The sequence below is a fragment of the Amphichorda felina genome, assembly GCF_050947745.1.
Source record: "Amphichorda felina strain 45539 chromosome Unknown scaffold_6, whole genome shotgun sequence".
Taxonomy (NCBI): Eukaryota; Fungi; Ascomycota; class Sordariomycetes; order Hypocreales; family Bionectriaceae; genus Amphichorda; species Amphichorda felina.
Window position 1 is genome coordinate 1,159,391 of NW_028145044.1, and position 27,159 is coordinate 1,186,549.

Consider the following 27,159-nt stretch of genomic DNA (forward strand, 5'->3'; position numbering starts at 1 on the left):
AGACATTCATCAAACTAGAAGCAGATAATAAAATGCCAGAGTGATTGTGGCATATGTATGCGAAATGCGAAATGCGAATTGCGAAATGCGAAATGCGAAATGCGAACCCTTCCCTGTCATTCTCCATCATCAAAACCCACATCATCATCTCCTAAATGGCGAGGAATCGTAAACAATCATGCATCCTCGCCTTAAAACCGTCCTCCGTCGAATGTATATAGGTTCAAACAAAAAGTTGCAAAAATTCAGAACTTGGTTGAATGTTGGATGCTCCAAGGGGGTTTAGAAGTCAAGAGACAAGAACGTGGTATCATGCGCAAGAAACATCATGAGGAGCGGAGATGCGGAGATGGGGCACGTAGGGCATAAAGACAGGCGAGAATCCGAAACATCCATCGCAAAAGTAAGCCTTAGATCAGTTCGCTCTTGTGTAGCCCTGTCGTCTTCGGGCCTTCGATGGGCGAGCAGAGAGTCTCGGGATCGTAGTGGACCGCCTGCAGAGAGGGAGCCTTCATGTGCTGAGCCATCGGGACGCTCTCGTAGGGCGCTTCCACTGGGGGAGATCTGGCCGCCCGCGCTGCGTGGTCCTTGCGTCCACGGCTGGCGGAACGGAGGCGATCGGTGGCCTTGGAAAACCGACCCGATTTGCTGGCGTTGCTATCTCCCGCGCTTCGACCCCTGCTGTGGCCCTTGGAACCAGGCGGTGCAGGCGGAGCGAGCACGGGGACCATGCCGTCGTTCGGTGCCGCAGCCGGGGCTGAAGACTCGTCCTCATCCATGACGATTTCAATCATGCCTGAGGCCATGGCAGACGATCCTTGTGTGCGCTTCACATGAGGCAACGGAGCTGGCGGCGGTGGAGGTGGAGTGGCCAGATGTTGAAGCTCCTTCAACATGGGAGGTGGAGGCGGAGGGATCGGAGGGATGTCGTCTCGAGAGTATCCCCGCGAGGTTCCGACAACCTCTTCAATGCCACGGAGCTCTCCCATGCTACCCTTTCGCCTGTATAAGCCCGGGCTGGGCTCGTCAGGGATAGGCGCCGACATACTCCGAGGAATTGTCGGCCTGGGTGGCGGCTGGTACACCGTTGATGGCAGAAGGGTTAGAGGAGCCTCCTCACTCTCCTTCTCGTCCTTATCGGGAGACGTGACGGGTGAGTTCTTAGGGCTATGCCTTTGCGCAAAGGTAGCTGGGATGGGTGGGACTTCTGGCAGCTCAGACCCATTCTCGCCACCCTGGGCATTGTTTTCGGGTTCGAGGATGAGCCGCATCGCCTTCGGAGTGGCAGGCAAGCCAATGTGAGGTCCGTCCCTGGCATACATGCTCCTCGGAGGCTCCGTCGCGCTGCGGGGTGGCAGGTCCTCAAATGATGAGTTTAGATCCGATGTCTCGACACCGATCCGCAGCTGGCTAGGTTGAGGGATCGAGGGGGTCTGGGAGCGCTGAGCCAGAGACTTCCGGCGCTCCTCGAGCTCCCTGGCGGCTTGCTCCCTCTTCCGCTGCCTCTCCTCCTTCATGCGGCGCAGGTCACCCGCATGCTCCGTAGAGGGCCCCCGCGAATGGCTGGCCACGGGAGCTGCCACGTCCCGAGCTTCCCCTGAACCCCCGAAGAAGGTGTCCGACTGCTCGCGGCGACTCACGGTAGGCGAGTTGGCGCCACGACTCGCCTGATGACGAGCTCTGAATTCCTCCTGAGCCATGACGGCCAACTTGAAGTCCTCCTCGTCCTCAGACCCTCCATAGAATGCTGCGGCACTAGCAGATAGGGGCACCGGTGATGACGGGGACCGCTGGCTCGAGCCCTCCCGGCCCTTGCTTCGGCCGCGAGTGTCGAGGGCAGGAGGACGGGGCCTCTTGTCGGGGCTGTGACGGCGGCTGCGGCTACCACGACTGGAACCACGACTCCCGGCCCTAGTCTTATAACTCGTGCTTGCCTTGCGTACTGTGACAGGATCACCGTATTCGGAGAACCGCGGAGTGCTGAGGTTTGCTAGGTCCTCGGGTGACATGGGGATGGGTGAAGTCGGGGACCTCTTTGGCTTGTTCCAAGTGCGCGCGGAAGCCCGGCCACGTTCCTCGGATTGCTCACGGGACTTGGGCCTCCGCTCACGGCTATGGCTCGTGTTGCGCCCCCGGGACTTCTCCCTATCCCTGCTATTGTGGCGGCTGCCCTTCTTCTTGGCGTAGTGCTGGGCCGTGTCCAGACTATGGATGTAGTCATTCTTGAGGTTGTGCCGCATGCTGCGTCCAGCGCTGGAATTTGATGTCACAGAACTGGCAACAGAGCCAGTGCCACGACGGCGCGTTGGCCAATGATAGCGGTTCGAAGAGGTCGCAGACTGCTCAGGGGAGGCGATATCTATTTGCTGCTTTGGGTCGGGCCGCAGTGACAGGTTGATGCCCTGGGGAATCCGGTCCCGGGATCCGTTACGCCGGTTCCTGCGAATGTCCTCAACTTTCATCATGAAGTTCTGGTTGGGAGAGGGAGGACGCTGAGCGCCCTGAGAGCGATCGCGCACCATCATCGGACTGGCCGTAGCGGCACGCTGCAGAGCGCTGCCTACGGCAAAGTTATCCTGTCCAGAAGAGGCCCTACGTGCGTGTCCATAAACGGCGTGTTCCCCAGGGTGCGCAGGAGCAGGGGGAGGCGCGGGAGGCACCAGGTCCCTAAGTTTTTCTCGGTTCAGGTCGGATGGGATCTCGCCAATGGAAGGGAGACGCCCTCTCCCCCGAGCAGACACTGGCGTGTTGAACCTGCTGTTGTTCGAGGGGCGCAGGAAGGCTGTGGCAGCTTCATAAGACCCGCCGGGGGATATGGCAGATTCGGCAATCGGGGTGACGCCAGCAGCAATGGGGGTCTGCGTGTCTCCGCTCTCAGCGTAGAACTTGGACTTCTGAGAGTGGTCGCCGAAGGAGGTGATGAGCTTCAAGGCAGAGGTCTTGGCGATGCTGCGCTGCGGACCGCGCTGGACACCAGGGGGCGAGAGAGGCGGGCTCAGCACCTCGGGGATGCTAGGGGTGATACTCTGGAAGTTGAGTTGCGCCGCTGAGGGTGACGTCCACACCTCGGTAGGCTCCTGGTCTGTGCAGGCGAAGCACCGGATAGCAAGTTGCTGCTGTCCGTGCTGGACGGCCCACTCTCCCCATTTCCGGATGATGGCTGCCTGGCGCTCCCATACGCTGGGGTAGGCTAGGCAGGCGAGGATTAAAGCCTCCATGTATCGCTTATGGGAAGAGTATACTTCGATGGCATCGTTGTGGTCGCCCATACCGAGCATGATGGTGACGGCGACATGGACATCGCCCGATTCCAGCAGACGCTGGACGTAGGTGCGACCGAGCTTGTGCTGGGAAGCGTGACCGCCAATCCCATTCAGTGCCAACAGCATCCAGTCGGATGAGGTCATGTTCTCGGCACTGACGGACAAGATTTCTGTCTCCATGTCACCCAACCACTTGGCCAAGAGGATTCGACCGGGAGATCCTGAAGGGTGCCTGCTCATCTCGTCCTGAATCAAGTCCTCGATATCATTGTGCCACCCAAAAATGGTGCTCAGCATCTGCTTCCGGAGGTCATCGTTTGTCAGGCGAGAGCTGTCGGCCTGCGGAGGATGTTTGTAGGGCAGGTCGCTGAGCCGAGTGCGCGTGAACTTGAAGAGATCATGCACTTTTGTGTCGTCTGGGCTACGGGGCACCTCATGCCGGAGGCGGGAAGGCTTGCGCCTCGAGCGAGACGCCGAAGACGCTGAAGGCAACGAAGGCACACTAGCTGAACTCATGGTGTACCCCATGGAGTAGTTGTCTGCATCCCTCCTGCGCCCAATGGTCGATGACTGGGTAAGAGATCCCGCAGAAATATAAGTACCGTCACTCATCCCACGAGACCTCATGGAGCCGGGGTACCGTCCAGGAGTCCGAGACCCCGCAGAAGATACTGACTGCGACGACAAGCCGCTGCGGCTAGAAAGAGGACTGGCCGACTCGTATGACGCCTCGTTTCCGGAGTCCGGGTGAGGGAGGCGCTGGAAGCGTGCCACTGCTGGTAGGTGATCTTCATCGCTTTCTGATATATTCATATCCAGCGGGACAGAGCTGTTATCAGAAGACTCTGATGTTTGGATAGTCGTTGCTGAGCGCGCCGACTTGCTACCGCTCTCCTCTAGTGAGTTAGGGGGGGATGGCGGCAGCAGATTGGCAGGGTGCTGCACATTGGCCACCATAATGGACGGCGAGTTGAGGTCAAACTGTTGTACCGTGTTGTTGGGACCCAGCGTAAACAGGCTGGCACCGGGACCCCAGACGGCGATACCCTTGACGTGTTCCAGTGTCGGAATGCTATCCGAAGTGACATGCTTTGTCCTCACATCCCATGATAGTGTTTGTCTATGGAAGTGTCAGCCAGTGATTGGGAATCCCCTCCCCCCCTTCCCCCTCTGCTAAGCGCGCGCGTAGGAGAGGGTGGCGATTATTAACTTACGATTCGGAGAATTGAATTATGCGACCGTTCTTGGACCAGCCCATCCAATTCGGACCCTCCGACATATTCTCAGCCCGCTTGAGTATGCGGACGACCTTGGCCGGGTCGTCTGCATTAATGGACTTTGCCACGCTCCAGACTCGAAGATCACCACTGTGGGTCTGTGTCGCTAGCATGTCGGACTTTTGACGGCTCGAGGACGCATGCCAGGATAGGGTGACGATAGGGGAAGGCGTCCGCGAGGTTCCAAGGTTGTGAAGGATCGTGAAGCGAGGTTGAAGTGTCGCGATGAGTAGCGACCCATTTTGATAGCTGGTTTGGGTCAATTTCATGGTTCGGGGCAAGCTAGTTTCGCGGACACTCACCCGATGGCAAAAGTTCTGCAGTCGGCCGAAGGTGCGATTGATGTGACGGGTATCTGGTCTAAGGTCCTTGATGAGATGTGTTCGGATGTCGTGGGCTCAAAGAGCACGATGGCCCCCTGAGCATTACCTGTGACGGTTAGTAAGACGCGGTTCCTGCAAGTTCAGGCGAAAGGAGCGGTGGTCATACCGAACGCGACATTTCCGTTGCGCATGAACGCAACGGCTGTGAGATGATCGTATGAAGCAAATCGTGTGACTTCGTCCCCCGTCATCAGGTCCCACACGATTGCCGTCTGGCCCGCATCATAACTAACGACGAATCGACCGCCGCCGTGCTCGCTCTGGTTGTCGACGGCTAAGAGCTGGACCTCTTCGGAATGATTCGAAAACCTCCGCTCAATAGTCAGGGTATCGTGGTGACAGCAGACAATGGACGTGCCCTGGGCGTATAGGAACATGGAGCCCGTAGCGGCGCACGGATCGAAGAGTCGGAGGTCCTGGGTAGACGGCATGGCGCTGAAATCTTGCGCTGGTAGCCTTCGCGCCCCGGGCGACTTCCCTGTGCTCATTGAGGCGGCACGGCTCCTCGATGGGGCGGACATTGTGGCCTTGATATCGTCGTGGACGCGTGGGCCGTCGGCTCGTCTACTGGAATTGATAACTGGTCGGACAGGATCAAATAGATGACGATCTCGGGAAGTGGCTCGTAGGTGCCGTCATCCACTGACCGGTGCTCGAGGGCGGCGGCAGGGTTGTTGGTGTGTGACGGTGCACGAGGCGTTGCACAGCGCTCTGTAGGTACGAGGACGAGAGCGTCTACCGACCCGGGGATACTCTGTTCCTCTTGTCGGGAGCCTGCGCTTCCTTCAACCGTTCAACCGTCGACCATCACAACATGGAAACGCAATGTTGCCCGGCCCCGAGCGCCCTTCCACTCGCGCACTAGCACACGTTTCAACCGACCAGACCACCGGGACTTGTGATACCGCAGCGCCCGCGGGTCGGGCGGTTGTCGAGAATCCCCACTGGCGGTGTGAGCTGTTGAAGCCGTCGAAGCCGTTGGAGAAGGAGCGAAAGCTGGCCGTGATGGAATCGTAGGGCCGACTATGTACAGGGAATTTCCCGGAGAGGCGATCGGAGTGACAACACCGAGGGAATGAAGGGGTAGGTAGAGGAAGTAGGAGAGCAGAAGGAGGTAGCGGGAGGAGGTGTAGGTGGCCCAGATGCGGGATGTGTGGCGGTTTTGCGGATGGGTCGACGACACAAGGGCCTGCGATTGCCCGATGGGGAAAGGAGTGGGGTGGGTCGGGCGCTTGTAAGTTCCTCGCGGCAAGGATCTAGCACCAAGCTGTGCGGTTGTGGTTGTGTGGTTGTTGTCGTGGTGCCGTTGTGCCGTTGTGTGTGGGCGATGGCTGGCGATCTGGTGTGTGTGTGTGTGTGGGATACCGGCGCAACCACAACGTGGGCGACGAGGCGTCGAGGCGTCAAGGCGTCAAGGCGTCAAGCGTTGAGGCAAAATGTGATGTGCTGGGATGAAAATGAGACAGCAGACAGGAGAATAATGGGAAGGTTGGGGACATCGAATGGATATCTGCCCAGGCCATCCAACAAGTGGCGTGGGTGGGTGGCAGCGTGGGCGGAGTGTGCGTGTGATGGCATTGTATCCATGGATGGAAGAGGGACCGCAGTTATTGCCAGAGAAGCGCCTGGGCGGCCAGAGGCTGGCCTGTCAGTGGACGGGGCTGCTGGGCATAAAATTAGAGCCCTGTCTGCGGACAGCGACTCGACGACTTGACGAGGCCAAGCCACTGCGATGCATAACCCAGGGTCCCCCCTCACGAATCACCCGTCGTATGTACATTCTCCGCACCTCCGTAAAAGGACTCGACCGGTATCCAATCTATCGCAGGTCTTCCATGGTGGAGGATGGTTGGATCGTCGCTGCGCCAGGTGGATCTCTTGTCTTTGGAGTTGGATGTTGTTTCTGATTGACATTCGTACCTGATGGCTAGGAAGTCTTGGAAACTGGACTGGCAATGCTCATCACAGACCGCTGTATTCGTACTATGTAATATCTCATTAGCCCCAACGCCAATATGCCATTGTGTGCCAGAGTGACTTGCGAACGTCCGGTCGTCGCTCTCAAGTTATCTCTTTCTTTTTCTCGACTCGCAAGGAGGTGCCCCGGCTCTCGAATGCACGCAAGCACGGCATGCCATGAGTCTGCGACGACCGCATATAGACGCAGCTGTACGTACGATTGATGGATGACCCTGTGGGGATGCGGTTGCACGGCAGGGCGCGGATGCGAGGGGGCACCCGGAGGCCAACGAGGCCAACGTGGTGCCTGGCAGACGCCGCCAGACGTTGCCAGACGCTGGGAGACGCTGACAGCGGCCAAGTCGCAGCACCAGGCTCTAGTGCCTAGTGTCTACCAGCAACTAAGCAGCGCCGAGAAAGCCCGGAGTCGGCGTCCAAGGCGACGGCTTGTCGACCTGTCGAGTGAGTCGAGGACTCCCAACTGGGAATCGAGGCATGTGGTTGGGCTCTGGAGGACAGTGGAGGCGGGGCAACAGACGAGGCGACGTTCAATCGAAGCGGCTGTCGAAGCGCCGACGTGTGTCGCGCCTGCTCATTGGCTGTGGGTCCTGCAAGTGCATGGAAGGAACACACCAATCACAGCGCCCATCACGCCTACAGATGCTGGCTAGGCAGGGATCCGTGGATCTCATCGCTCGCCCCGCCCCGGGCCCCTATTTTCCTCCCGGCCGCTCCTCCTCCACCACTGACCACCGGCCACCGCTAACGGCCACTGATCGTAATAACCGACCGCCATTGCTCCTACAATAGAATGACCACCAGGCTCGCCGCCCGACAGCCAACAACATAATACGTAAACCAGGGCGGGTCGACAACTCTTGGTCTTCACTGAATTGTGCGCAACGACCCATCCTCAGGTATCCTCTAGGCCCTCATAGAGCCCTGATTATTATCTCTTCTTTCTGGGTAATGCCTGCCATCAGTGATGACAGCCCTGTCCTCGGGCAGGAACAACCAACCTGAGGGCTGAGGCCCCATGCCTAACATGCCGACATCCATGCTCATCCATGCGTATCCATTTTCGGAGCAAGGCAGACAAAGGCCCAAGGGCCTGGCAACTCACGACTCGCAGTCCACAACTTGCACGCTCTCATTCATCCTAACTTGAAGATCGAGCGTCCGACTCCGGGGCCCAAGTCGCCGTCTCCACTTCTCCTCATCCGTCACCCGTGGAGGATCCGCTCCTCCACGGCGCCGCCCGTCAGCTATTAGAGCTTCGAGGAGGGACTGCATATCTACGCCCTCGCGGCAGCCGAGCCAACCCTGTCTTCCCGTCTCTGAACTCCTGTACTCCTGGAGGATCTGGGCTGTGCGTCAGTGCGGACCAACACTCAACCCAACAACCGCCATCACCATGTGGACTTTGTGCATTGATGCAAGAGCCATCTAACAATAGCTCCATGAGATGCAGGTTTGCTTTTGTTGTAGACAGAAATATCTACCTAGTGTTACAACGGCATTGGGTGCACATCATGATTCAACTCCCAAGATACATCCCTTCAACTATTATTATTAACAACCTATTACCAGGAGTATCATACAAGATATCCTCGCCTCTGAGCCGGGGGTTCCGGATATCGACCCGGACAATCGAGTAATAACTAAACCTGCAGGGACATTGAGGCTCAGCCAGCCAACACGGCGTCCAACCAAGAAACAAACAACTCGGGTTTCCAGCCGGTGCCGCTTCTTTTGCCATCTACCCCCTTTGGACAAGCCACTAATAATCCTCACCTCATTCCGGAAATTATGCCGCGTCCTCGTGGACTTAACCGTTGCAGGTCCAAGTCCAAGCGAGCTAGTGGTTGCCGAATCCGGCACTTAGCACATTGGCCATCACACGAGGTCCCGTGATAGCGACTGCTTTTCCATGTGTACATATTCTCGGTTAGGCTTCGCGGATGTGGTGCTGATCAATGCAGCCTTGCAACCTCCTGCCCGGTGGCGCTCTGGCCGCATACACATGGACCACAGGCCCTGCATTTGGCACTTCGGTGACATCCAACCACCATGGATCGTCCCAGCGTTTTTGAGAGGAACTTCAAGGATCAGGATATCTACTAATAGCATAGATACTTTATACGTGCGGAGCAATGGCACTAGCCATCTCGTCCCGTTTCCCCGCTCACAAGACGTAAGTAGGGTGGGAATAGACGGGCAAGGCCGCCATGATCCCATATATGCAGCTTTTTGCTCTAAGACTACATATCGGACTTCCCGTGTCTTGATGGGCCCTACGAGTGCGGATATACGACTGATGCCATACGATGAGGTGTAAATTAGCCGTCCTCATGGTGCCACCGGGCCTTGTGCTTGGTTACACCTGAACAGAACATCGCCACGTGCATCTCACGAGTTGACGGACTGCAGTGGGCAGACTCGTACTCAACTTGTACGATACTTCCATGTGCTTTTCCGACCATGTGTTTGTATCCTTGGCTGACCGCCTAATACTCCTTGGGTCAATCGTTGTCGGTGGGTGAGGTAGCCAAGCTGTTAGCGGTGAGGCTCTCCTCTCTAATACCGCTTATCCGCCCCCTCCATGTATTAGCGTCCCGTTGCGCATCACTAGTTGATAACTAGGATTCATATGTATGCGACGCAGAGGTAGATAATACGGACCGCGCCGCAGAACCATGGCGTTTGGCGCAACGCATGTTGGGTGGTTGGCCGATGCGCCAAGCTCGAGGCCATAGCAGATTTAGAGACACCATGACGAACAACCCCGGGATGATGATCCAGGCACGGGAAAGGATCAAAAGACACTCCATGCATCCTAAGAACATGGTCTGACCCTCCACATTGTTGGTCCGGGGCAGGCTGGACCGTTGAATGCGGTCCCGGCCAGGGTGTCGGGGTGATGAGAATCATGACATGTCACTGTCGGCCTCGCCACCCTTGAGTGATGGCAACGCTCGATTCGATATAGTATCAGATCAAGAACAGATACGAGCCCCCTGCCAAGAGCTCGAGGCCTTGCCAGACTATTCATGGATGTCCTCTGCGCCTCGCCGTCAACAAATGCCCAGTTGCACGTACGTACATACATCCCTTTGTAAAGTAGTGCGGGCCTCCGTATCTAAGAAAAGGCAACATCCCGCCTCGCGACTTATTGCAGAGACCTATAATTCGATACTACCTCAAGGTCTCGCATATGTACGTACGTACTCGTAGTAACCCCGTTACGTCGGCCGCTGTTCTCCCCGGCCCGTGCGCATCACTCCTGCGAGTCTGACGGCCTTTTTATGTAGTATTAGTAGTATTAGTAGTACTATACATAGGACCAATCATCCAATCACTCACCATAGTAAGAGCCCGGCAAAGAAAAGAATTAGAAGGAACATGGAAAAATTCGTGTGTTGGTTTCAGCCTCGTCAACGCCAACGGTTGCTCCTTCGGGGGAAATTATCAAATGCGAGTGATGGGAGGGACAAATGTAGACAGCCACGAACCAACAACAAACTGTGATCCGGATATGTGACGAGGAGGATCACAAGGTTTGGGAGTCGGGTGCGATGGCTAGCGGCCAAGGCGGCGACAGGGACCCTGCTTCCCCGGAAGGGCTAGAGCCCGGGGGGCGGGTGTTGTTTATCAAACGCCGAGGTCGATCAATGATGGTGAAATTGGATATGAGTACTCGTAACGATGAGAATTTGAGGTGTGCCCTTGAGGCCAATAGGCTGGGCAACCAATAATGATGGGATTCACGGATAGCGATGACGAGAATGCGACCGTGGTAATGGTGTAGAGGGGGTGCTTGTAAAGCCTGGTTGCCTGGGGGCCACTACGTCAATCAGCAATGATGAGATTCTGAGATTGTGTGAGACAGGAATGCAAGATGAGGTGTTGGGGCAAACAAGGGAATCAATCAATCAATCAATGGTCAATCAATAGTGATGAGATGCAATCGTGATGAATGAGAATAGTGATTAATCAGGGGGTATCTCAGTAACTAAAGGGGGTATCTATCTAAGTAAGACGTGATCTCATAAGTCGATGATGCAGCCGTGAGCTGTCTTGCGTATCCATGTATTCCATGCCATGATGTCCATGTCCATCCAACACCATCGCCCATAGCCTGCTATGATGAATGATGCTTGGTTGTTACCATCCCAGCGCCGCCCATGACGTAATGCAAATGGTATCCCGAAAATCAAGGAAGATGGAAGAAAAAAAGAACATTGAAAGAAGAAGACGGAGACGGAGGCAAGCATGTCCCGAGGTCTGGTTGAGGTGGTGGTGGCAAGTCGCCAAGGCCGCCTCTTTCGGTATTATTATACCTCGGAACAAGCCCTCGGTGGTGGATGCGCCGCAGGCCCGCAGCGCAAAGGAGCAGCCCCCGGCAGAATAACCGGGAGGTAATCCCGCCGGCTCCTCGGGAGAGTGGCCCAGCATGTGGACTGTGGAGTGTCCACGACCGGCGACCAGGAAATTCAGCCCGTTCGTCCGTCCGTCTCCAGGCAAAGCTTTCGCCGACCACTACCGCCCCACAGCTCTCCACAGAACTTTGGTTGCCAGATGGGGGAGCTTGGAGGGGTTCTGAGTTCTGACTCAGGCCTCAGCCTGGAGTCTGAGTGTCGTCGCCGGTCAAGATTCCCCGGGGGAGGGCGACAAGCTTCTTCGATCAGCCCTTCCAGAAGAGTGTTCCGTCCGGTATTAAGCTTTGGTCTCGGATAGTGATCCTGAGGTCGTGATTGGACGCTTGGGTGCAAGTAGCTGTTGGCTTTGTGGAGTGTGGTGGTGCACTCCGTCGCGCTCCCAGACTGTGGTTTGCCTTCAAGGGGACCCAGATCGAAGGGGGAAGGTGTTCCGGGGTATCATGTGAGGGTGTCGTTATTGAGGTGAAAGAATCGCCTGCCCATCGTGTCAGCGGTGTGTGCGCGCACCGAGGCAGATGAGTAGGACTCACTCTTTCAAATCTGTGGAAAAGTCGTAATAGCTGAGGAGCAGCCAGCTCACTCACCAGCTTCAGCAATGGGCGTCATACTAGCGAGCTTGTTCCTGGGACTGCTCTTCTTGGGGCTACTCCGGCGCTGGTTGAGACCCGCGGCGGCGGCAGCGGCCTTCTTGGCCTGTCGGCGGCGCTCCTTCTCGGTGATGATGTGGCGGACGAGCTCGCGTTCTATGACGACGCGCTCACGCTGCATAGCAAAGAGCTCCTCGTCGGTGGGCTGCTGGACCATGGGAGGCTGGCGAGGCGATGAGGAGGTGCTGCTGGTGGCGCTGCTGGAGACGCTGTGGGCGTCATCCTCGAAAGGGTCGCCAAGGAGGTCGTCGTCCGAGAGGAACGCGGTCGGGCGCTCAGAGTCGTCGTTGTCGAGAGAGCTGCGGCGCGGCCATGAGGGGAAGGCGCAGGTCGCGTCGTGCTCGGGATGGGTGCCAGAGGCAATGTTCATGGGGGCAGAGAGGGTCGAGCTCAAAGAGCTGTAAGACCCGTATGAGCCAAATGAGCCGTACATGGTGATGGTGTAGGCTGTGTGTGTTGTGATTGTTGAGTGTGGTCGAGTCCAAATAAGGGCCACTGGGTAGGTAGGTGTTTATGAGTAGTTGAGGGAGAGATCTTCAGGGTCCGTGTGGATCAGAGGGCAGGTATATGTTTATAAACCGACGAGGCAGATGTCCACAGCGGAGGTCGGATTGGGTTCCAGGGCGACTTACACCCTGGATCTTGGATTAGGCAGAGTGAGTCGGCAGGGTGGATTCGGTGGGATGGAAGGATGGGGGGGGAGGGGTGTGTGGCGTGGGGATAGATGGATTTCCTCGGGTGTTGGGTCGTGGTCCGTGGCCCGTGGGTGGTCGGATCGGGTACGCTTCGGGTAGGCGGTGCGTATTAGTGAGTGAGGCGGTGACTGACTCTGAGCTCCCGAGAGGCGCGAGTAATACTGTAGTAATGCAACTGTGAGTCTGTGGTGGGCAATTTGTAGCAGGCTCGGCGGTGACGTTGTATCTGGCTGAGCAACTGAAACTGAGGTGATTGTCGAGAATGCTTGGGACGACTGCTTCCTAAATACTCTGAGTGCGCAGGACTGCAAGCGCCTGAGCGCAGAAAACAGAGCAGAAAAAAAAGATGATGGCTGAAAATAACAAAAGCAAGGGGTGAGGAAACAGGGAAAACATGACAAGGCGATATCTTTGTAGTATAGGATTCTATCGAGGACACATGCCAGAGGGAGGATGGCGGATGGTGGATGGCGGATGGCGGATTGGGGGATGAATGGGGGTGGCGGGCAGGGCAGGTGTGCGAATCATCTGGGGCAGTCGCGGGACCACGAATGGGCTCCCGTGGGGGGCAGCAGGCAGCCCAACAGCCGAGCGGCGGAGGGAGCCCGTAACCGTTCGAAGCCAGCACAGTGGCGGAAGTTCCAGGTCTGAACGCCGAAACAGCGGTGTTGGGGCAGCCTGGGGCAGCTGGGGCAGCTGGGGCACCTAACTTGGGAGGTGCCCTGACCGCCTGTGCTCTCGGGACGATGGGGCCCCGGCGGGGTTGATTGGCCCCGGGTGCCTGCTGGTACTGACGGGTAGGGAGCCCTCCGGGGGCCTGTGGCCCCTGTGGGTGGTGGGCTGGCCTCAATCACAGGCCTGGACGCCTCACACACTCCCCCGTATTACACAGTATTTGCTTCTGACCGCCCCTTGCGCCTTGCACGGGCGCTCTCCCTTCACCGCCCAAAAAGCAACAAACGGGGACAAAGCAACAATGCCAACATGCGAATTCTGACACCCTTTCTTTCCTGTCTCGTCTCTTTCCTCGCTGTTGCCGCCTGCGAGCATCCGTTGAATTACTTTTTGGCATCTTTTTCCAAGTTTTTTTTATGCCTGCTCCCGCGTCGAGGCCGCCGTGTTCGTCTGGATTTGCTGTCTTGGGCAATCAGCCTGCAAGCCCAAACACGGGAGGAACAATCGCGTCACTTGTTCAGTAATAGGTTACAACGTTGTAGGGACTAGGTAGCTGACAGGATTGATGTCCCGTCATCTGTTCGTTATTATTATTATCTGACATGACATGTTGTGTTTGCCCGCGCCCCTTCCTAATAAGCAGGTTTTGTGGCAGTATTACAGTAATACTCGTCGCAAATACGACGTTGTCGAGTCGAGTCATCATCAGCTCGGGGCGTCATTGTCATCTGTGTGCCTAGTCGCAGTTCAGCTGGTGGCCGGATTATGGCAGGCAAACGTCGGACGTACTTCGTACGCAGCGTATTGCCTGCCTCGTACGCAAACACGCACACGCGACCGGTGGCTCGTGGCTGATAAATCACCGGCTGAGGCTGGCTTTGCCCCGCGACATAATAATATGGGACACAGCCCATTAGGTATTTCCTCATCCAACAAATACTAGAGCCGGAAGGCCAGCCAGGCTGGTGCTTCTCCGAGTTGGGGGGGCGTGTGTCTGTTCGGGTTGTCACCATGCGCGACTCATTTGCTGCGTCTGTTTGCTGTGCTTGCAGGACTCGCAACACTCGCAGCACTTGCACCGGGTTGTTGAAGCGTTTGCGGTGCATCCAACCGTCCGATCACTGTGATTGCTGCTTTACAAGCTGTCTCGGGAGCAAATGATATTGTCAGGCAGTTCAGGCTGGCCCCCGGGGCCGTGTCTCGCGGCAGCCCAACAAGATGGCCGTGGCCCATGAGTCAGAAGTCGGCATCGCCAGCAGCACCACCAGCACCACCAGCACCACCATTTTCATTTCAGTTGGGTGTCTCGCTTTCAGGATTCACTGCAGCGCACCCACCGCTCCCGCTCCCGCACCACGTTGTTCTCCCCCCGCTAAAGCACCTAGCACGGAGCCCAACGCAAACTCTTGCAACCGCTTCTCGTCGACGTGAACGTTCTTCCCGCCAGCTACGTAGCTGGCAACAATAAGATTCGCTCCCCCATACGTACCCGAGGTGTGTCCCCCGGACTGATGGCCCGGCGGGGGAAACTTGGGAAACTTGGGATCCTTTGACGCGTGTCAAGTTGTGTTGTCGTGTCACCGCCTCACCGACCCAGGTCGCCATCCATCTGCCACGTCGAGCATGTAGATGCAGACATGGAACCATCACCGCCTTCTGATATATGTACGAGGTATGTAAGTCGATATCATCCGGTAAAGAAACATGAGAGAGGGACACACACAAAAAAAAAAAGAGAGAGAGCACCAGGCACCCTGCATGCTTGCTTTGCCCGGTTTCGGCAGGCAGCAACTGGCACCTAAGGATCTGTCACCGCCGCTTCAAGTTTCGCCGTTGCGCATTAGCCTTGCAGGCTTCCCGGCACGTTGTTAATATTATTTATTTAGCCTCTGGAAAGAGGAGGAGTCCCCTCCCGAGGAAAAAAAAATAATAATAGATGAAATCGGATCAACTTACACATCTCCAGGGATGCCAGTTGGTGGTCGCCTCCCGGGTGGCGGGCAGCCTGCCACGGCTAGTCTTAGACAACGGAAGCCAGTTTTGGCCTGCGTTTAATTACTATGTAGTAATAGCCAGAGCTTACCTTATACCCCGGACATGTTATCCCGGGGAAGTCTTAATTAAGCCTATGACAGCTCATGACTTGCCCACCTCCAATCCACGAGTCGTATACGAAGTACTCGTACCAGGCTACTGACTGGGTGGCGTCGTCAACTCCGGCAGGCCCAGCAGACCCGATGGCGTGCGCGGGAGAAATCTTAGGTTTTCCGATCTGCGTCCCCGTGGGACGTGATTGCGATCAGAGCTGGTCGAGATTTACAACTTGGATTTGGGGGCAGTTTGGGGGACAGTTGAAGGGGGCAAGGGGGGTCATGCTCCCACGTCAGGCTATCGCTGGCGCAACCTACGCACCCTACCTACCTTAACTTACCTAGAGTCTGGCTATCTCGCAATGGGTGGGCGTGGGAGTGGGTTTTGATGGTGAATTGCAGATTCTTCATTAGGTAGGGGTTGGTAGGTGCCGAGTTCGGCGCCGATCTGGCAGCTGCATCAGCGCATCGTACGAAGAACGGGAAGTCTTCACCTGCCCTGCGTCAGTTGGTCCCAGATGTATCAATCATGTAAGTCACCCAGGCAGACGGAACGGAACTAGGGGCGTGCATGTGCGTCATCGTCAATTTGCCATGGCACCAGGAGTTGAAACAGGATGCTGCGTCGTAATACCATTATTGGAAGGGTCGCCTCTACCAACAGGTGACCTCGAGTCCTACCCTCGCATGGGATCATTCCTACTCCTTCGGGAATCACCTGTGCTATTCGAAGGCATCATGTCTTGCTGGCGAGGGATGCCCAAGCGTCCTAGTCGAGGGATTCGCACCTGGGGTTGTTGACAAGTTGAAACGTGGGGGAGGGGGTGTCTTCGTGGTCGGAGTGAGACGTGGGGGACTTGGCAGAGCCAGTCCCCGATTCTCTTGACGCACACTCTTAAGGTGATGCCCAATATCACGAAATCAGGCCCTCTCGGTCTGTGATCCAACTGCCAGCACATCTACATCAGCCTCAAAAGTCGGAGGTGACTGACCACTTGTCCCCCGTGAAACGCAGCCCGAGGCTGGTCGCATCACAGACGCCCAATAGCCTTCCCCCATCTCTCCTGCCGATATCGATATCACCCCGCGTGCCGTCCATGGTGACCTTCTGTAAGGGGAGGGCGCTTCTCATCACGCCTTGCAACCCGAACTCGCCGACCAACCCCTCGCGCGACCCGATCCTCCCACATCCGCTCATCACACAATCACATCCCGTCACATTCCGATATCAGTTTGCGCCTCACAGGAGGTCGATCAGAGCCCGGGAGATCAGTTTCTACATTCGGTTAGTGGTCAATATTAAATCATTTGCTTATCAGATCCGTAAGTAGATAGTAATACTACCGTATGTTGTCAGTTGCCGTGTCCACCCTCCCGGGACCGACCGGTCAACAGGACTACCCTAGGCTAGGCCCGAACTTGCCCGGTATCTTGGGTTGTCTCTTCCGCAAAATGCCATGTGATGCGCCATATCAGCATAATCGTGTCTCGTTTGCGTCATTTGAGTTATGGTTATCTTCTCCGGCGCCGAAATACTGTGATTAAGATCGCGGCATGGGAATAGGTATGTTTGTTGCAACAGCTATCGTAACATCCATTGGTGTCAACGGATGAATCATGGTGTAATAGGGCGAGCCCTCGAGCCAATTCAAAAGGGCCCCTGAACAATGAGCATATAATCGATTCGGGACGAACCCGAACACTACTCTAAGCACTGGGTCATCAGACGAACGCCATGTCCAAGTAGGCGGGATTACTGGCGCTTTGCCAAACCCAGAAATGTAAGAGGGAGCCTCCCTGGGACCCTGTTTGAAGCGTATTCATATATCCACGGGCTCTTTAGTGACCAATACGCCAGGGTAAAGACTGGGAATAATATAATCTCGGGACATCTCTGAATATCCCGCTTCAGTTGCACGCATGGACACCCCTGGTCGCCAAGTATTGTAATCGTTTATATGATGTATATCCATGTGCTTCTGATGCCGACAGAAGGCCACACATGTTCGACTCGCTGCAGATAATCATGAGGAACCGCCCCTGAACGCCGCAACTCCAATATCGCTCATCGTTCGTGTGAGATGTTTTGCTCTGCTCTGGCCACCAGCCTAGCTTCGTAGTGCCTCCAGACGGTCGCGCATCTGGTCCATCAGGGCATCTGCATCCTCCTCGTCCTCCTCTTCGAGCTGTTGCTGCTGCTGAGCCGGCACCGGCTTCTGTGGCTCCGGCACGGGGGCCGCGGGCAGCTTGGTCGTCTCCCTCCTGTCCTTGAGGATCTCGCCGAGCACCTTGTCGATCTCGCCCTCGGCCTCGTCACCCTCCATGAGCATGTCCGCGTCCTCGGGCAGCGTGTCCTCGACCATCTCCTCGATGATGCCCGCCTTCATCAGCTCGGTGCTCAGCTCGCGCATCGTCCCCGAAAGCTCCGGCAGGCGGATCAGCGAATTGACGTCCTTCATGATGCCCACGCTCGCGCGGATCGACCCCTCAATCTTGCGTACTGCGAACGCCTCGTTAACCTGCATTTGCACGCTGCTCAGCTGCGCCTTGGACGTGACGAGTCGCGCACTCGTCCGCCGCGCCCGGATCAGCTCCCGCGCAAAGTCGCGCGCCTCCTTCTGCGCCTGCGCCGCCCGTGACGGATCCCGCTGCGCACGCTTGTCCGCCTGCTGGATTAGGCTCTTGGTCTTGGCCTCGACTTGCCGCACCTGGAGGATGTCGCGGTCGAGCTTGCGGATGTTCTGACGTATGAGTGTGTTACATTTTCGAAACTGGTCGGGGAAAGGTCAGCGAGAGCCATGATTACGTTGGCCAAGGCCTGGTGGTTGCCATACCTGTTGCTGGGGATCTGGCTTGGAAAAGAGGGATTTGAACGTCTCCATCGCTGGAGGGAGCAAGATCGAGGCCCTGGGGACGTCTCCCAGGGTCCTTGGCCAATCAATGAGGGACTTTTAATGTGCTCCTAAGATTATAACACTCCAAGAGTGCACTGCGTTGGATGGCGATGATATGGCGAGAGCACAGCTGGCGATGTTGTGGAGTGCTGGTAGTGGTGAGGCTGTGGCCTGGAAGGCTGTGACGTTGCGGATGACCGAGCGCCTCCACTGAGACTGGGCCAGTGAGGTGCAGCGACTTACAGGGGCCTCAGTCCCTTGGTAGCTGTTACGGATAGTGATCGGTTGCCTGGGGATCCCACCCGTGGAGCAATTCACACCTGGAGTGGGTAAGGCTCGTGGCTGAGAAGACAAACTCCTTAATTGTACCGAGAAAGCCTGTAGATGTCACTAGAAGCTACCCAGCAGTCCTGGGGGTAGAGACCAGAGCCCGGCGGCTCCGCTGTTGTTGCTCTCTCCCCGCCAGCTGTCGAAGGCAAGCTGCACAGCTCTGTGGGGTACTTCTACGTCAGGCGTTCTAGTCCCCCACTCACAGTAGTAAGTTACCTACTGCAGCCGCCATTTCTGGCATATTCTAGGGTACTTCACTAATGCCGATCGGGCGTCTTTTGGTTTCTGAAATCTTCCATGCCCTCCTCCAGCCGAACACGTCCTGGTACCCTGAGCTAGCCTCGTTAAATCATTCGAGCTCACAAACAACGTTGTTTTTTCTCCTCTTGCATCAACGACACAACCCTCTACGCTTACCTACCAACGATTCGCCTCCCCTTTGCTACTGCTCGGCAATAGCTCTCTCTACCTCACACCGTCTTTACATCCTCACTCCGCAGCGTTAGCAATCCATCAACATGGCTGAGACCTCGACTCCCGAAGGTAAGGCGACTTGCAACCCCTCTGCGCGCACAGCTCTTCGCTGCAGGCTGCAACGCGCTGCTCCATCCGCGTCGGCAACTATACACAGGCGCCATTGCGTCTGAATCATCGCCCGCTGACCTCTGTGTTTTCCCCGCGTCTAGTTCTCTGGGCCCAGCGCTCCTCCGACTCGGACCCCGAGAAGAACTTCATCTACCTCACCATCTCCGTCCCTGATGTCCCCAAGGACGGCCTCGTGCTGGACCTCAAGCCCCAGAGCCTGACCTTCACTGGAACCTCGGGCACCCTCCACCGCAAGTACCACGTCGAGCTCGAGTTCTACGCCGAGATCGACCCCGAGCACAGCAAGATCAACCACACCGCCAAGAACATTGAGATGAAGCTGCAGAAGAAGGAGCTCAAGGAGGAGTACTGGCCGCGCCTGCTTAAGGGAGCCAAGAAGTTCCACTTCGTCAAGACCGACTTCGACAAGTGGGTCGACGAGGACGAGCAGGATGAGGCTCCCGAGGAGGACTTCTCCCAGTTTGGTGGCATGGGTGAGTAGATTCCCCTGCTTTGGTGGTCACCGTGGATTCCCGCGGCCCTACTCCAGGTGAGGCGAAGCTGAGCTAACGGATTTTCTAGGAGGCATGCCTGGTGGCATGGGAGGTGATGGTGGTGACTTTGGCGGCATCGATTTCTCCAAACTCGGCGGCGGCGCCGGTGGCATGCCTGACCTTAGCGCCCTCGGTGGCATGAACCCCGAGGCCATGGGTGAGGGCGACGATGATGACGACGACGATATGCCCGCTCTGGAGGAGGATAAGGGCGCGGCGGAAAAGAAGGCGTAATGGGCTTGACGGCGGCGCCGGACACTACGCTTCCGCGGATGCTAGGATCTAGCGCGGATAGGGGAAATTACTCTCAATAACTCTCCCCCGTCACAGGTCTGCTTTTCAAGGTACTACGCAGGCGGAGTAGCATATGGTCCCAGGTTATGAAGAGAAAACAAAAATAAACAAGGAAGCTCTTTGATTACTAGTACTTGTGTACTCATGGTGTAGTTGTGGATAAGATATGTGAGAGAAGACGCTCAGAAGATGAACGTGTAATGCCACCCTGGAAAGACATCGATTGTCCTAATTGGAACTATTAATCTTGGTAATCTGATTTTTGGGAACATATCCTCCGCGACAATACATCGTTGGGTGTTTGTTGTTGGATGTTTGGTCCTACAATGAAAGCAAACAGAAGCGGGCCATCTGATTGTGTGTCTTCGCGAACTGCGTTCCTCCTAGCTGACATCTCAAGGGAGGAGGTATGTCTTGTCTATGGTAAACCGGCGCCTCTCTGCCCTCACTATGTCTATTAGATGTTTATAGTACATACATATCACAGCTATAGAAGAGGGATGATATAACTCACTGGAATGAGTGACCTTTGGATTCTCTGTGGCCCTTGGTACCAGTTCTCATGGTGGGCACTGAGCTTCGCCAGACTCGCTTGGTAAGAGATGTGTGTGATAACGCACGGCACTATTGTCCAAAGTTTCTCTTGAACATATCCGAGTCTCGTCCGTCATATCATACAAATGATGACGCATTGGGAGCTTGAGACACACGAGTTGCCTAAGATGATCATAGAGGTTTCGAAGGATTCTTTAATTTGTTGTATAAAAGCCATCCGTAAAGCCCGGGTGCAATCTGGGGGCCGATATTACGGAGTGAAGTCAAACCACAGTCTCGCAGCTCTTCGGGCGCTTCCAACTTCTAAAAGAACTCTTGTCCTTCTCAATAAACGGTAGTATTTATGTATGGTGTTTCTCATTCCCCTTGTTGACCGCAACGCCGAATCATTCCCTCAATTGCCTGAAAGTGAAGTATTAAAGCCGAGCTTCTTGAATCAAGTCACCCATCCCCAATGCGCTAAACGTTTACTACAAAGATGTTAGGTACTCGTCTAGTGTTGCTATCGCGGGCTGTTCACGTACCATGATCTCCTCCATGGCCTCGCCGGCACTAGCATTGGCATTGGTGTTGGCGTTGGCATTGGCGTTCTCGTTGTTGGGAGCAGACTCAAAGTAGTCGGCCATCTCCGAGTCGAGTTCGGCGGCGGTCTTCTGGGCAGGGCGGGCGCTACGACCGCGTCCCTTCTTGCCGGTCTTGCCAGTGGCCTTGGCAGCCGCACCCTTCTTGTCCGCTGCAGCCGACTTGGGCTGGGACTTGGGCTGAGCCTTGGGCTGACTGTTACGCTTATTAGAATATACTCCGTGAACGAACAGGAAACTCAACTTACGTGGTACGCTCGGCCAGCGTCTTGGCAGCCGGAATGATCTTGTCAGCTTGTGCGGCACCCACGACAATTTCAATCTGATTCTGGTTAGATGCAGTCCACAAGCATGCTGTGCATATAAAACCATACCTTGATAGGGCGGCCGTCAACTAGCAGACCATTCAGCTTCTGGAACGCCTTGCTGGCGCCATCTGCCTCACGAAATGAGACATTGGCGATGCCACGGCTCTGAGAGTTCGGGCCGTAGGAAAGCTCAACCCTCTTGATGGGGCCGACGGATTGGACAAAGTATTCCTGCGAGGAACAAGGGTTAGTGAAACGAAAGTATGGAGCTGTACGCCCACGGCGAATCCGACTTTGTGTCTCGATCGATCCGGTCCAGGAGCCAGGGTTCTTGGGGAAGCACGAGCCCCCGACGGAAAGGTAGAGAGCGAGCAAAACAGTAAGTCATGAAGAAGGCTGATGATGCTGGTAATATGCCGTTCAAAGCCAGGGATAAGGCTCATGTTCCCGAGTCAGCCGGAGGCCAACCAACTCCGGCTCTGTGAGAGGGACCAATCCCTCTGCAGCTGGCATGCCCCCAGGTGGCGACTTTGAGGTTGTTCCAAGCCTCATTACGCAAGTTCCATCTCCAACTGTGTCTGTATATGATACGGCAAACCATGAACCTCGGGCTTGTAAATAGCAACACCCTCTTCATGTGCTCACTGTTTCGCTCGCTCGTAATCATTGCATTGCAAAGATGATCCGGTAACGCGAGAATAGCTACTCGTCGGGGGACGATCGAGCTCGCTCAGCCAGCCTCATCCTTGAGTATTTCAGTCGCTGGCCTCTAGCGAAAGAATACTGACCAGGCATTCAACTCAGGCACTAAGCGCGACAAGGATGTTCTCAACTTCCCAAGCAACCGTCCATATTTCAGGAGGCGCTTTTTTTTTTCAGGGAAGGAGATTGGTGGCTTCTTGAAAGACTCGAGCCGGAAGGCGTAGCGTGATTGGCTCGCTTGAAGAGCGCGGCGTCGGGGAATACGGAAAGATCACGCGAACAAAGATAGGTCGAATAAAGTCCGCAGGCGAAAGAGAGCCTCAGCGGAAACATACCTTGATCTGCTGCTCCGATACGTCCTTGGGCTGGGGCTCTGGTTAGTCCAAACGTCTTGATGTTGATGGGCAACGGGGGTGATTCTTACCAGGTTGCTCACAATGACCTTGCTGTCACCTCTAGCAGGAGCGGCGTGGGATGGGCCAGCCTTGGCAGCGGCATTCCGGGCAGGCTTGACTGCCTTCTTGATGCCACCAGCGGGGGCGACGGGAGCCGTTGCGCGGGCGGCAGGGCGTCGCTGAGAGCGGCGGCGACCGGCAGTAGCACGGCGCTGGGAGGCGGTGATCTCGTCGAGAGACTGGTTGAGCTTGCCAGACATGATGAGAGAGTTGTTCGGTTGAGAACGCGTGGTCTTTAAGAACTGTCGTAGATGAACGACAAGTGCTGATCAGCCTTGAAAGCGGTGCTGGATCAGAGATGGATGGCGAAGAAGAGGCGATCGCGGTCAAGGATATCGCAGAGGGTTGCACCCAAAGTTTGAAGTATGGTCAAGTAGGAAGGGAAGGGCCAAGGTCGCGTAGATGATGGCGCGGTCTCGAGGAGTAAATAACGGTGCGCGTGGTCTGAAAGCGCGTGGTAGGATTCGAAGGTTGGTCTTTGTGGAGTTGGAGATGGATTGATTGCCAGAGGGGGACGAGAGACAGGCCAGAGTGAGAGTGATCAGGGGAGAAAAGGGAGAGGGGCGGTGCAGGTGGTGCCAGTGTTTGCTGCCAAACTTAGGCTCCAATAGCGCGTAGTGGTGCCTCAGGCGGGAGTCAGTACGACACGCCACCATGGCTGGTGAGGGGGCCAGCCAATCATAGCACCTGCCACCGGCACGCAAGCCTCACTTCGTGGCTCTCACGTGGAAGGAACACGCCAGGCTCAATCGTCAACAAAGGGACGCTAGGTAAGGAGTATAGTATTTGGAAATGCACCCTAATACTTTCGTTAATCTAATCTGAAGGGTTGTTCTTGTTGTATGGTCATATTTGCGAAGGCGATTAATTCTAGACTACCTGGTACTACTCCTTAGGACTAGTACTAATAGTAATACCCGTTATTGGGAAGACCTTTACGAATACGTATCGGTCATGAGATAGTTGGGATGGATATACTGGTACTCGTATTGCATATTTTATATTTGGTTATGCTATTTTGCCTAGTAGCACTCGTACTGTAGGTAGTACTGTACTGGGGTGGGAATGAAACGCCTCGTAAATCCTCCTTTGTCTTTAAGAAGCCCAGCTCCGTGACGCGTTGGAGGTAAGGTAATATCTGCTACGGTAGGCATCCTTATCGGGTAAGGGAAAGATTCATCAGGGCCGCGCATTCAAATAAGGTTCTCAATAGCATACATTAGCATCCCAACTTTCAAACGCAACTAAAAAACTCTCATTCCTGCTATTCACCCATAGTCGAGGTGATTAAACCATCGCCACGGAGGTGCAGGCGAACCACAGAAGACACCAAAGAACTCTTCCGATGCGCCGTTGCTAGCCCGTTTTTAATAACACTGCTTCATTCGAGAGCAATCAAATTTTGCGCGTGCTTTGTCTCCGAAGATCCAGTTGATGTTGCCGGTATATCTTCCCAATTCATCAGTCGGCGGCATCTTCTCCCTCCTGCCTACACAGGGACATGATAGCTTTGCTCCACTCGGGGTCGTGCACGCGATCTGAATCACCCATATAATTGCCGCTTGCTGAAGACGTCTCGGAATCGCTTCTGTGAAAGAAAGACTGTAATTTTTACACTGGGCAGATACCCTGTTTGAGGGCCGCCTCAACTCCCACCAGTGGCCTTCTTTTCCGATGCTCCTTGTTGCGGCGCCTCTTGGACCTTGTCGGAAGCGTTCACCTCAAAGTAGTGGTAAAGGACAATGAGAACCATGGACACCGAGCCCAGGAACACAGCCAGGGTGTACAAATCGCCGTCGGATATCATGTTGACTATCGTTCGCGAGGATTGCCGGGTTTGATTGTAGAGGGTGCGAAAGCCACTGGGAGAATAATTATTAGCCAATGCAAGCCTGTACTTGAATGCCTTGTTGTTACCCGTACCGTATGCTGCGCTCAGGTGAAGGAATGGCTTGCCTTGAGTTGTGGTGAGACTCTTCCAAGGCTGATGATGCTGGAACAGGACAGCTGTGCTTCCTAGGCTCGCGGACCATCCCCGGACGCCATAAACGGGCCAAGCGCGCAACACACAACGGGGATCCAGACCCACATCCCAGGTGGAAAAGTCTGCGCACGTGACATCCTGTGACCTCATCCCACCATGGACTTCAAGCCCGACAGCCCACCATCGAGAGATTCGGTGACGGCTTTTGTCTTTGACCCACGAGCCCCTCTAACGAACACCACGCCGACGACAGGCCCCCGAACTCGTTCACAACGACTAGACAGCGTAAATAGTCGCTTCATCCCCTTCTTTCTTTTGTCTCGTCTCGATTGGGCCTTCAGCGTAGCACCCCGCCACAGCCCACCATGGCGCCCAAGAAGATCGAAAAAGCCGCCGGCGGCAAGAAGGCCAGCGCCACCAAGCAGGTCGAGGACCGCACGTTTGGTATGAAGAACAAGAAGGGTTCGGCAGCTCAGAAGCAGATCCAGCAGATGACCAAGAATCTTGCCGCTGGCGGAAATCCTGAGGAGAAGCGCAAGGCTGCCGAGAGGGCTCAGAGGGAAAAGGAGAAGAAGGCCGCTGAAGAAGCCAAGAGGGAGACCGAAGCCCTGCTGAACCGTCCACAGCAGGTCCAGAAGGTGCCGTTTGGCGTCGACCCAAAGACTGTCGTCTGCATATTTTTTAAGAAGGGAAATTGCGAGAAGGGCAAGAAGTGCAAGTTCTCGCATGATCTGGCACTCGAGCGCAAGACCGAGAAGAAGAGCTTGTACACCGACACCCGTGCTGAGGAAGAAGCAGAGAAGGAACAGAAGAAGCAGGAAACCTCGGCCGACTGGGACGAGGAGCAGCTCCGCAAGGTCGTCCTCTCTAAGAAGGGTAACCAGAGGACATCAACGGAGAAGGTCTGCAAGTACTTCATTCAGGCCATTGAAGATGGAAAGTACGGGTGGTTCTGGGTCTGCCCGAATGGAGGAGATAAGTGCATGTACAAACATGCTCTGCCACCTGGGTAAGTTCCTGACTGTCAAGCCTCTGACTTACCTTTGTTTCTGACCAGGAATTGCAGATTCGTTCTGAAGACTAAGGAGCAGCGCGCGGCGGAGAAAGCTCTGATGGACAAGTCGCCCATGAAGACGCTTACTCTGGAAGACTTCCTCGAGTCTGAGCGGCACAAGCTGACTGGAACCCTGACGCCCGTTACGCCGGAGACCTTTGCCAAGTGGAAGAAGGAGCGTATGGACAAGAAGGCGGCCGAGGAGCAGGCTCGCAAGGCTAAGGAGACGACTGGCCGTGATCTCTTTGAGAGTGGCAAGTGGCAAGACGAGGACGAGTCGGAGGATGAGGACGACGACATCTGGAATCTCGAAAAGATGCGCAAGGAGACGGAGGCTATGCGCCAAAAGAAGGAGGAGGACCGGCTGGTGAAGATGAACGGCGAGGAGGCTGCTGCGGCAGAAGCATCGGCGGCATGAGTGCAAACATATTCCCAGTTACAAAACACAAAGCGGCGCCAGCTTCCGTGGAAGCTGGCGAGGCAACACAGAGGCAATTCCGAGCACTACCAGAGATTAGCACGAGATGTGCGGCTCTGGTTAGTTCCTACCTTTGCGGATCCCATTTACCTTGATGACAAGAAGGAGCAACGACTTTCCTCTAGATAGAACAAGTCTATATCCCTCTCAAATCATGAGGCTGGAGCCTTTGGTCGGAACATGGGCCCTACTATACTATCAGATTGTCACCACCCAGAAGTTACCATCCAGAAGATATCCCACGAGAGTTGATCCCGCGAGAGTTGATCCCGCGAGAGTTGATCCCGCGAGAGTTGATGGCAGTCTCTTGGGCTGCAAGATATCTGGTGACTTTGCTACGCTAGGACTGAAGACTCTCCAAAGATTCTCTTCATAGCTGTCGTTGACCGGATTGGAAAGTCCAAGTTCAACCATCACGCAAACTGTACAGTGGCCTGTGGGATGGATGTTGAGTGCCTCGTGTTGCGGGGTACTCGTGCTTCAAGTTGATTACAGTGCCGTCATGGTCTGCGTGGCCATTCGTGTCTTGGAAAGCATGCAAGGCGCCGGATGTACAGTAGTGTGCGTATTTTTCGTCATGTTTAGACAACCACATACTGTGTCTGGGCTGCGTCCATGCGGAGGGTGGTGATGGATGGCGGTTGGAGCTCAGCGTTACTACGTGCTGCGGTTGTGCCGTGCTGTGGTGGTGGTGGTGGTTGGAGTTAACAGGAGAGCTGTTGCTGCTGCAGAGTGCTGAGGGAGGCCCCGCGATTGGAGGTATCAGCGGGTGGCGGTTGGAAGAGGGTGCCACGGTAGCATATGATTGGCTCAGGGTAGGTAGTCCAACGGGGCCATCCAATGAGGTCAGTGAGAGGGATCGAAATTGGGCCTCTGGACAGTGCTGGAACTGCTGGTTAGTGGTTGCTGGAGCTCTGGAGCTCTTGGGCGCTGGACCACAGGTCATTCGATCGTCGC

At 55.6% G+C, this 27,159-nt stretch overlaps 7 protein-coding genes across 7 annotated transcripts; 2 read left to right on the forward strand and 5 right to left on the reverse strand.

The window, feature by feature from the left end:
* Nucleotides 1-410: 410 nt before the first annotated feature.
* On the reverse strand, nucleotides 411-5,444 carry ACO1O0_006205 (WD40 repeat domain-containing protein; the record flags this gene model as incomplete). Its single annotated transcript, XM_083195599.1, has 4 exons — nucleotides 411-4,383; nucleotides 4,478-4,789; nucleotides 4,843-4,969; nucleotides 5,030-5,444. 4 exons carry the CDS (start codon nucleotides 5,442-5,444, stop codon nucleotides 411-413), a joined length of 4,827 nt encoding a protein of 1,608 aa, XP_083048615.1.
* Nucleotides 5,445-11,897: 6,453 nt separating this feature from the next.
* ACO1O0_006206 (uncharacterized protein) lies at nucleotides 11,898-12,401 on the reverse strand (the record flags this gene model as incomplete). The annotated part of the gene is made up of 1 exon (XM_083195600.1): nucleotides 11,898-12,401. The coding sequence occupies one exon, from the start codon at nucleotides 12,399-12,401 to the stop codon at nucleotides 11,898-11,900; it is 504 nt and encodes a 167-aa protein (XP_083048616.1).
* A 5,135-nt stretch (nucleotides 12,402-17,536) lies between these two features.
* Nucleotides 17,537-18,310, reverse strand: VPS24 (ESCRT-III subunit protein VPS24; the record flags this gene model as incomplete). The annotated part of the gene is made up of 2 exons (XM_083195601.1): nucleotides 17,537-18,199; nucleotides 18,263-18,310. The coding sequence occupies 2 exons, from the start codon at nucleotides 18,308-18,310 to the stop codon at nucleotides 17,537-17,539; spliced, it is 711 nt and encodes a 236-aa protein (XP_083048617.1).
* Nucleotides 18,311-19,170: 860 nt separating this feature from the next.
* On the forward strand, nucleotides 19,171-20,025 carry wos2 (Hsp90 cochaperone SBA1; the record flags this gene model as incomplete). Its single annotated transcript, XM_083195602.1, has 3 exons — nucleotides 19,171-19,195; nucleotides 19,339-19,731; nucleotides 19,820-20,025. The coding sequence occupies 3 exons, from the start codon at nucleotides 19,171-19,173 to the stop codon at nucleotides 20,023-20,025; spliced, it is 624 nt and encodes a 207-aa protein (XP_083048618.1).
* Nucleotides 20,026-21,110: 1,085 nt separating this feature from the next.
* On the reverse strand, nucleotides 21,111-22,886 carry YRA1 (uncharacterized protein; the record flags this gene model as incomplete). The annotated part of the gene is made up of 5 exons (XM_083195603.1): nucleotides 21,111-21,417; nucleotides 21,470-21,549; nucleotides 21,596-21,760; nucleotides 22,567-22,596; nucleotides 22,656-22,886. 5 exons carry the CDS (start codon nucleotides 22,884-22,886, stop codon nucleotides 21,111-21,113), a joined length of 813 nt encoding a protein of 270 aa, XP_083048619.1.
* Nucleotides 22,887-24,147: 1,261 nt separating this feature from the next.
* Nucleotides 24,148-24,493, reverse strand: ACO1O0_006210 (dolichyl-diphosphooligosaccharide--protein glycosyltransferase subunit 4; the record flags this gene model as incomplete). Its single annotated transcript, XM_083195604.1, has 2 exons — nucleotides 24,148-24,224; nucleotides 24,343-24,493. The coding sequence occupies 2 exons, from the start codon at nucleotides 24,491-24,493 to the stop codon at nucleotides 24,148-24,150; spliced, it is 228 nt and encodes a 75-aa protein (XP_083048620.1).
* Nucleotides 24,494-25,035: 542 nt separating this feature from the next.
* Nucleotides 25,036-26,142, forward strand: TMA46 (translation machinery-associated protein TMA46; the record flags this gene model as incomplete). Its single annotated transcript, XM_083195605.1, has 2 exons — nucleotides 25,036-25,679; nucleotides 25,737-26,142. 2 exons carry the CDS (start codon nucleotides 25,036-25,038, stop codon nucleotides 26,140-26,142), a joined length of 1,050 nt encoding a protein of 349 aa, XP_083048621.1.
* Nucleotides 26,143-27,159: the final 1,017 nt, after the last annotated feature.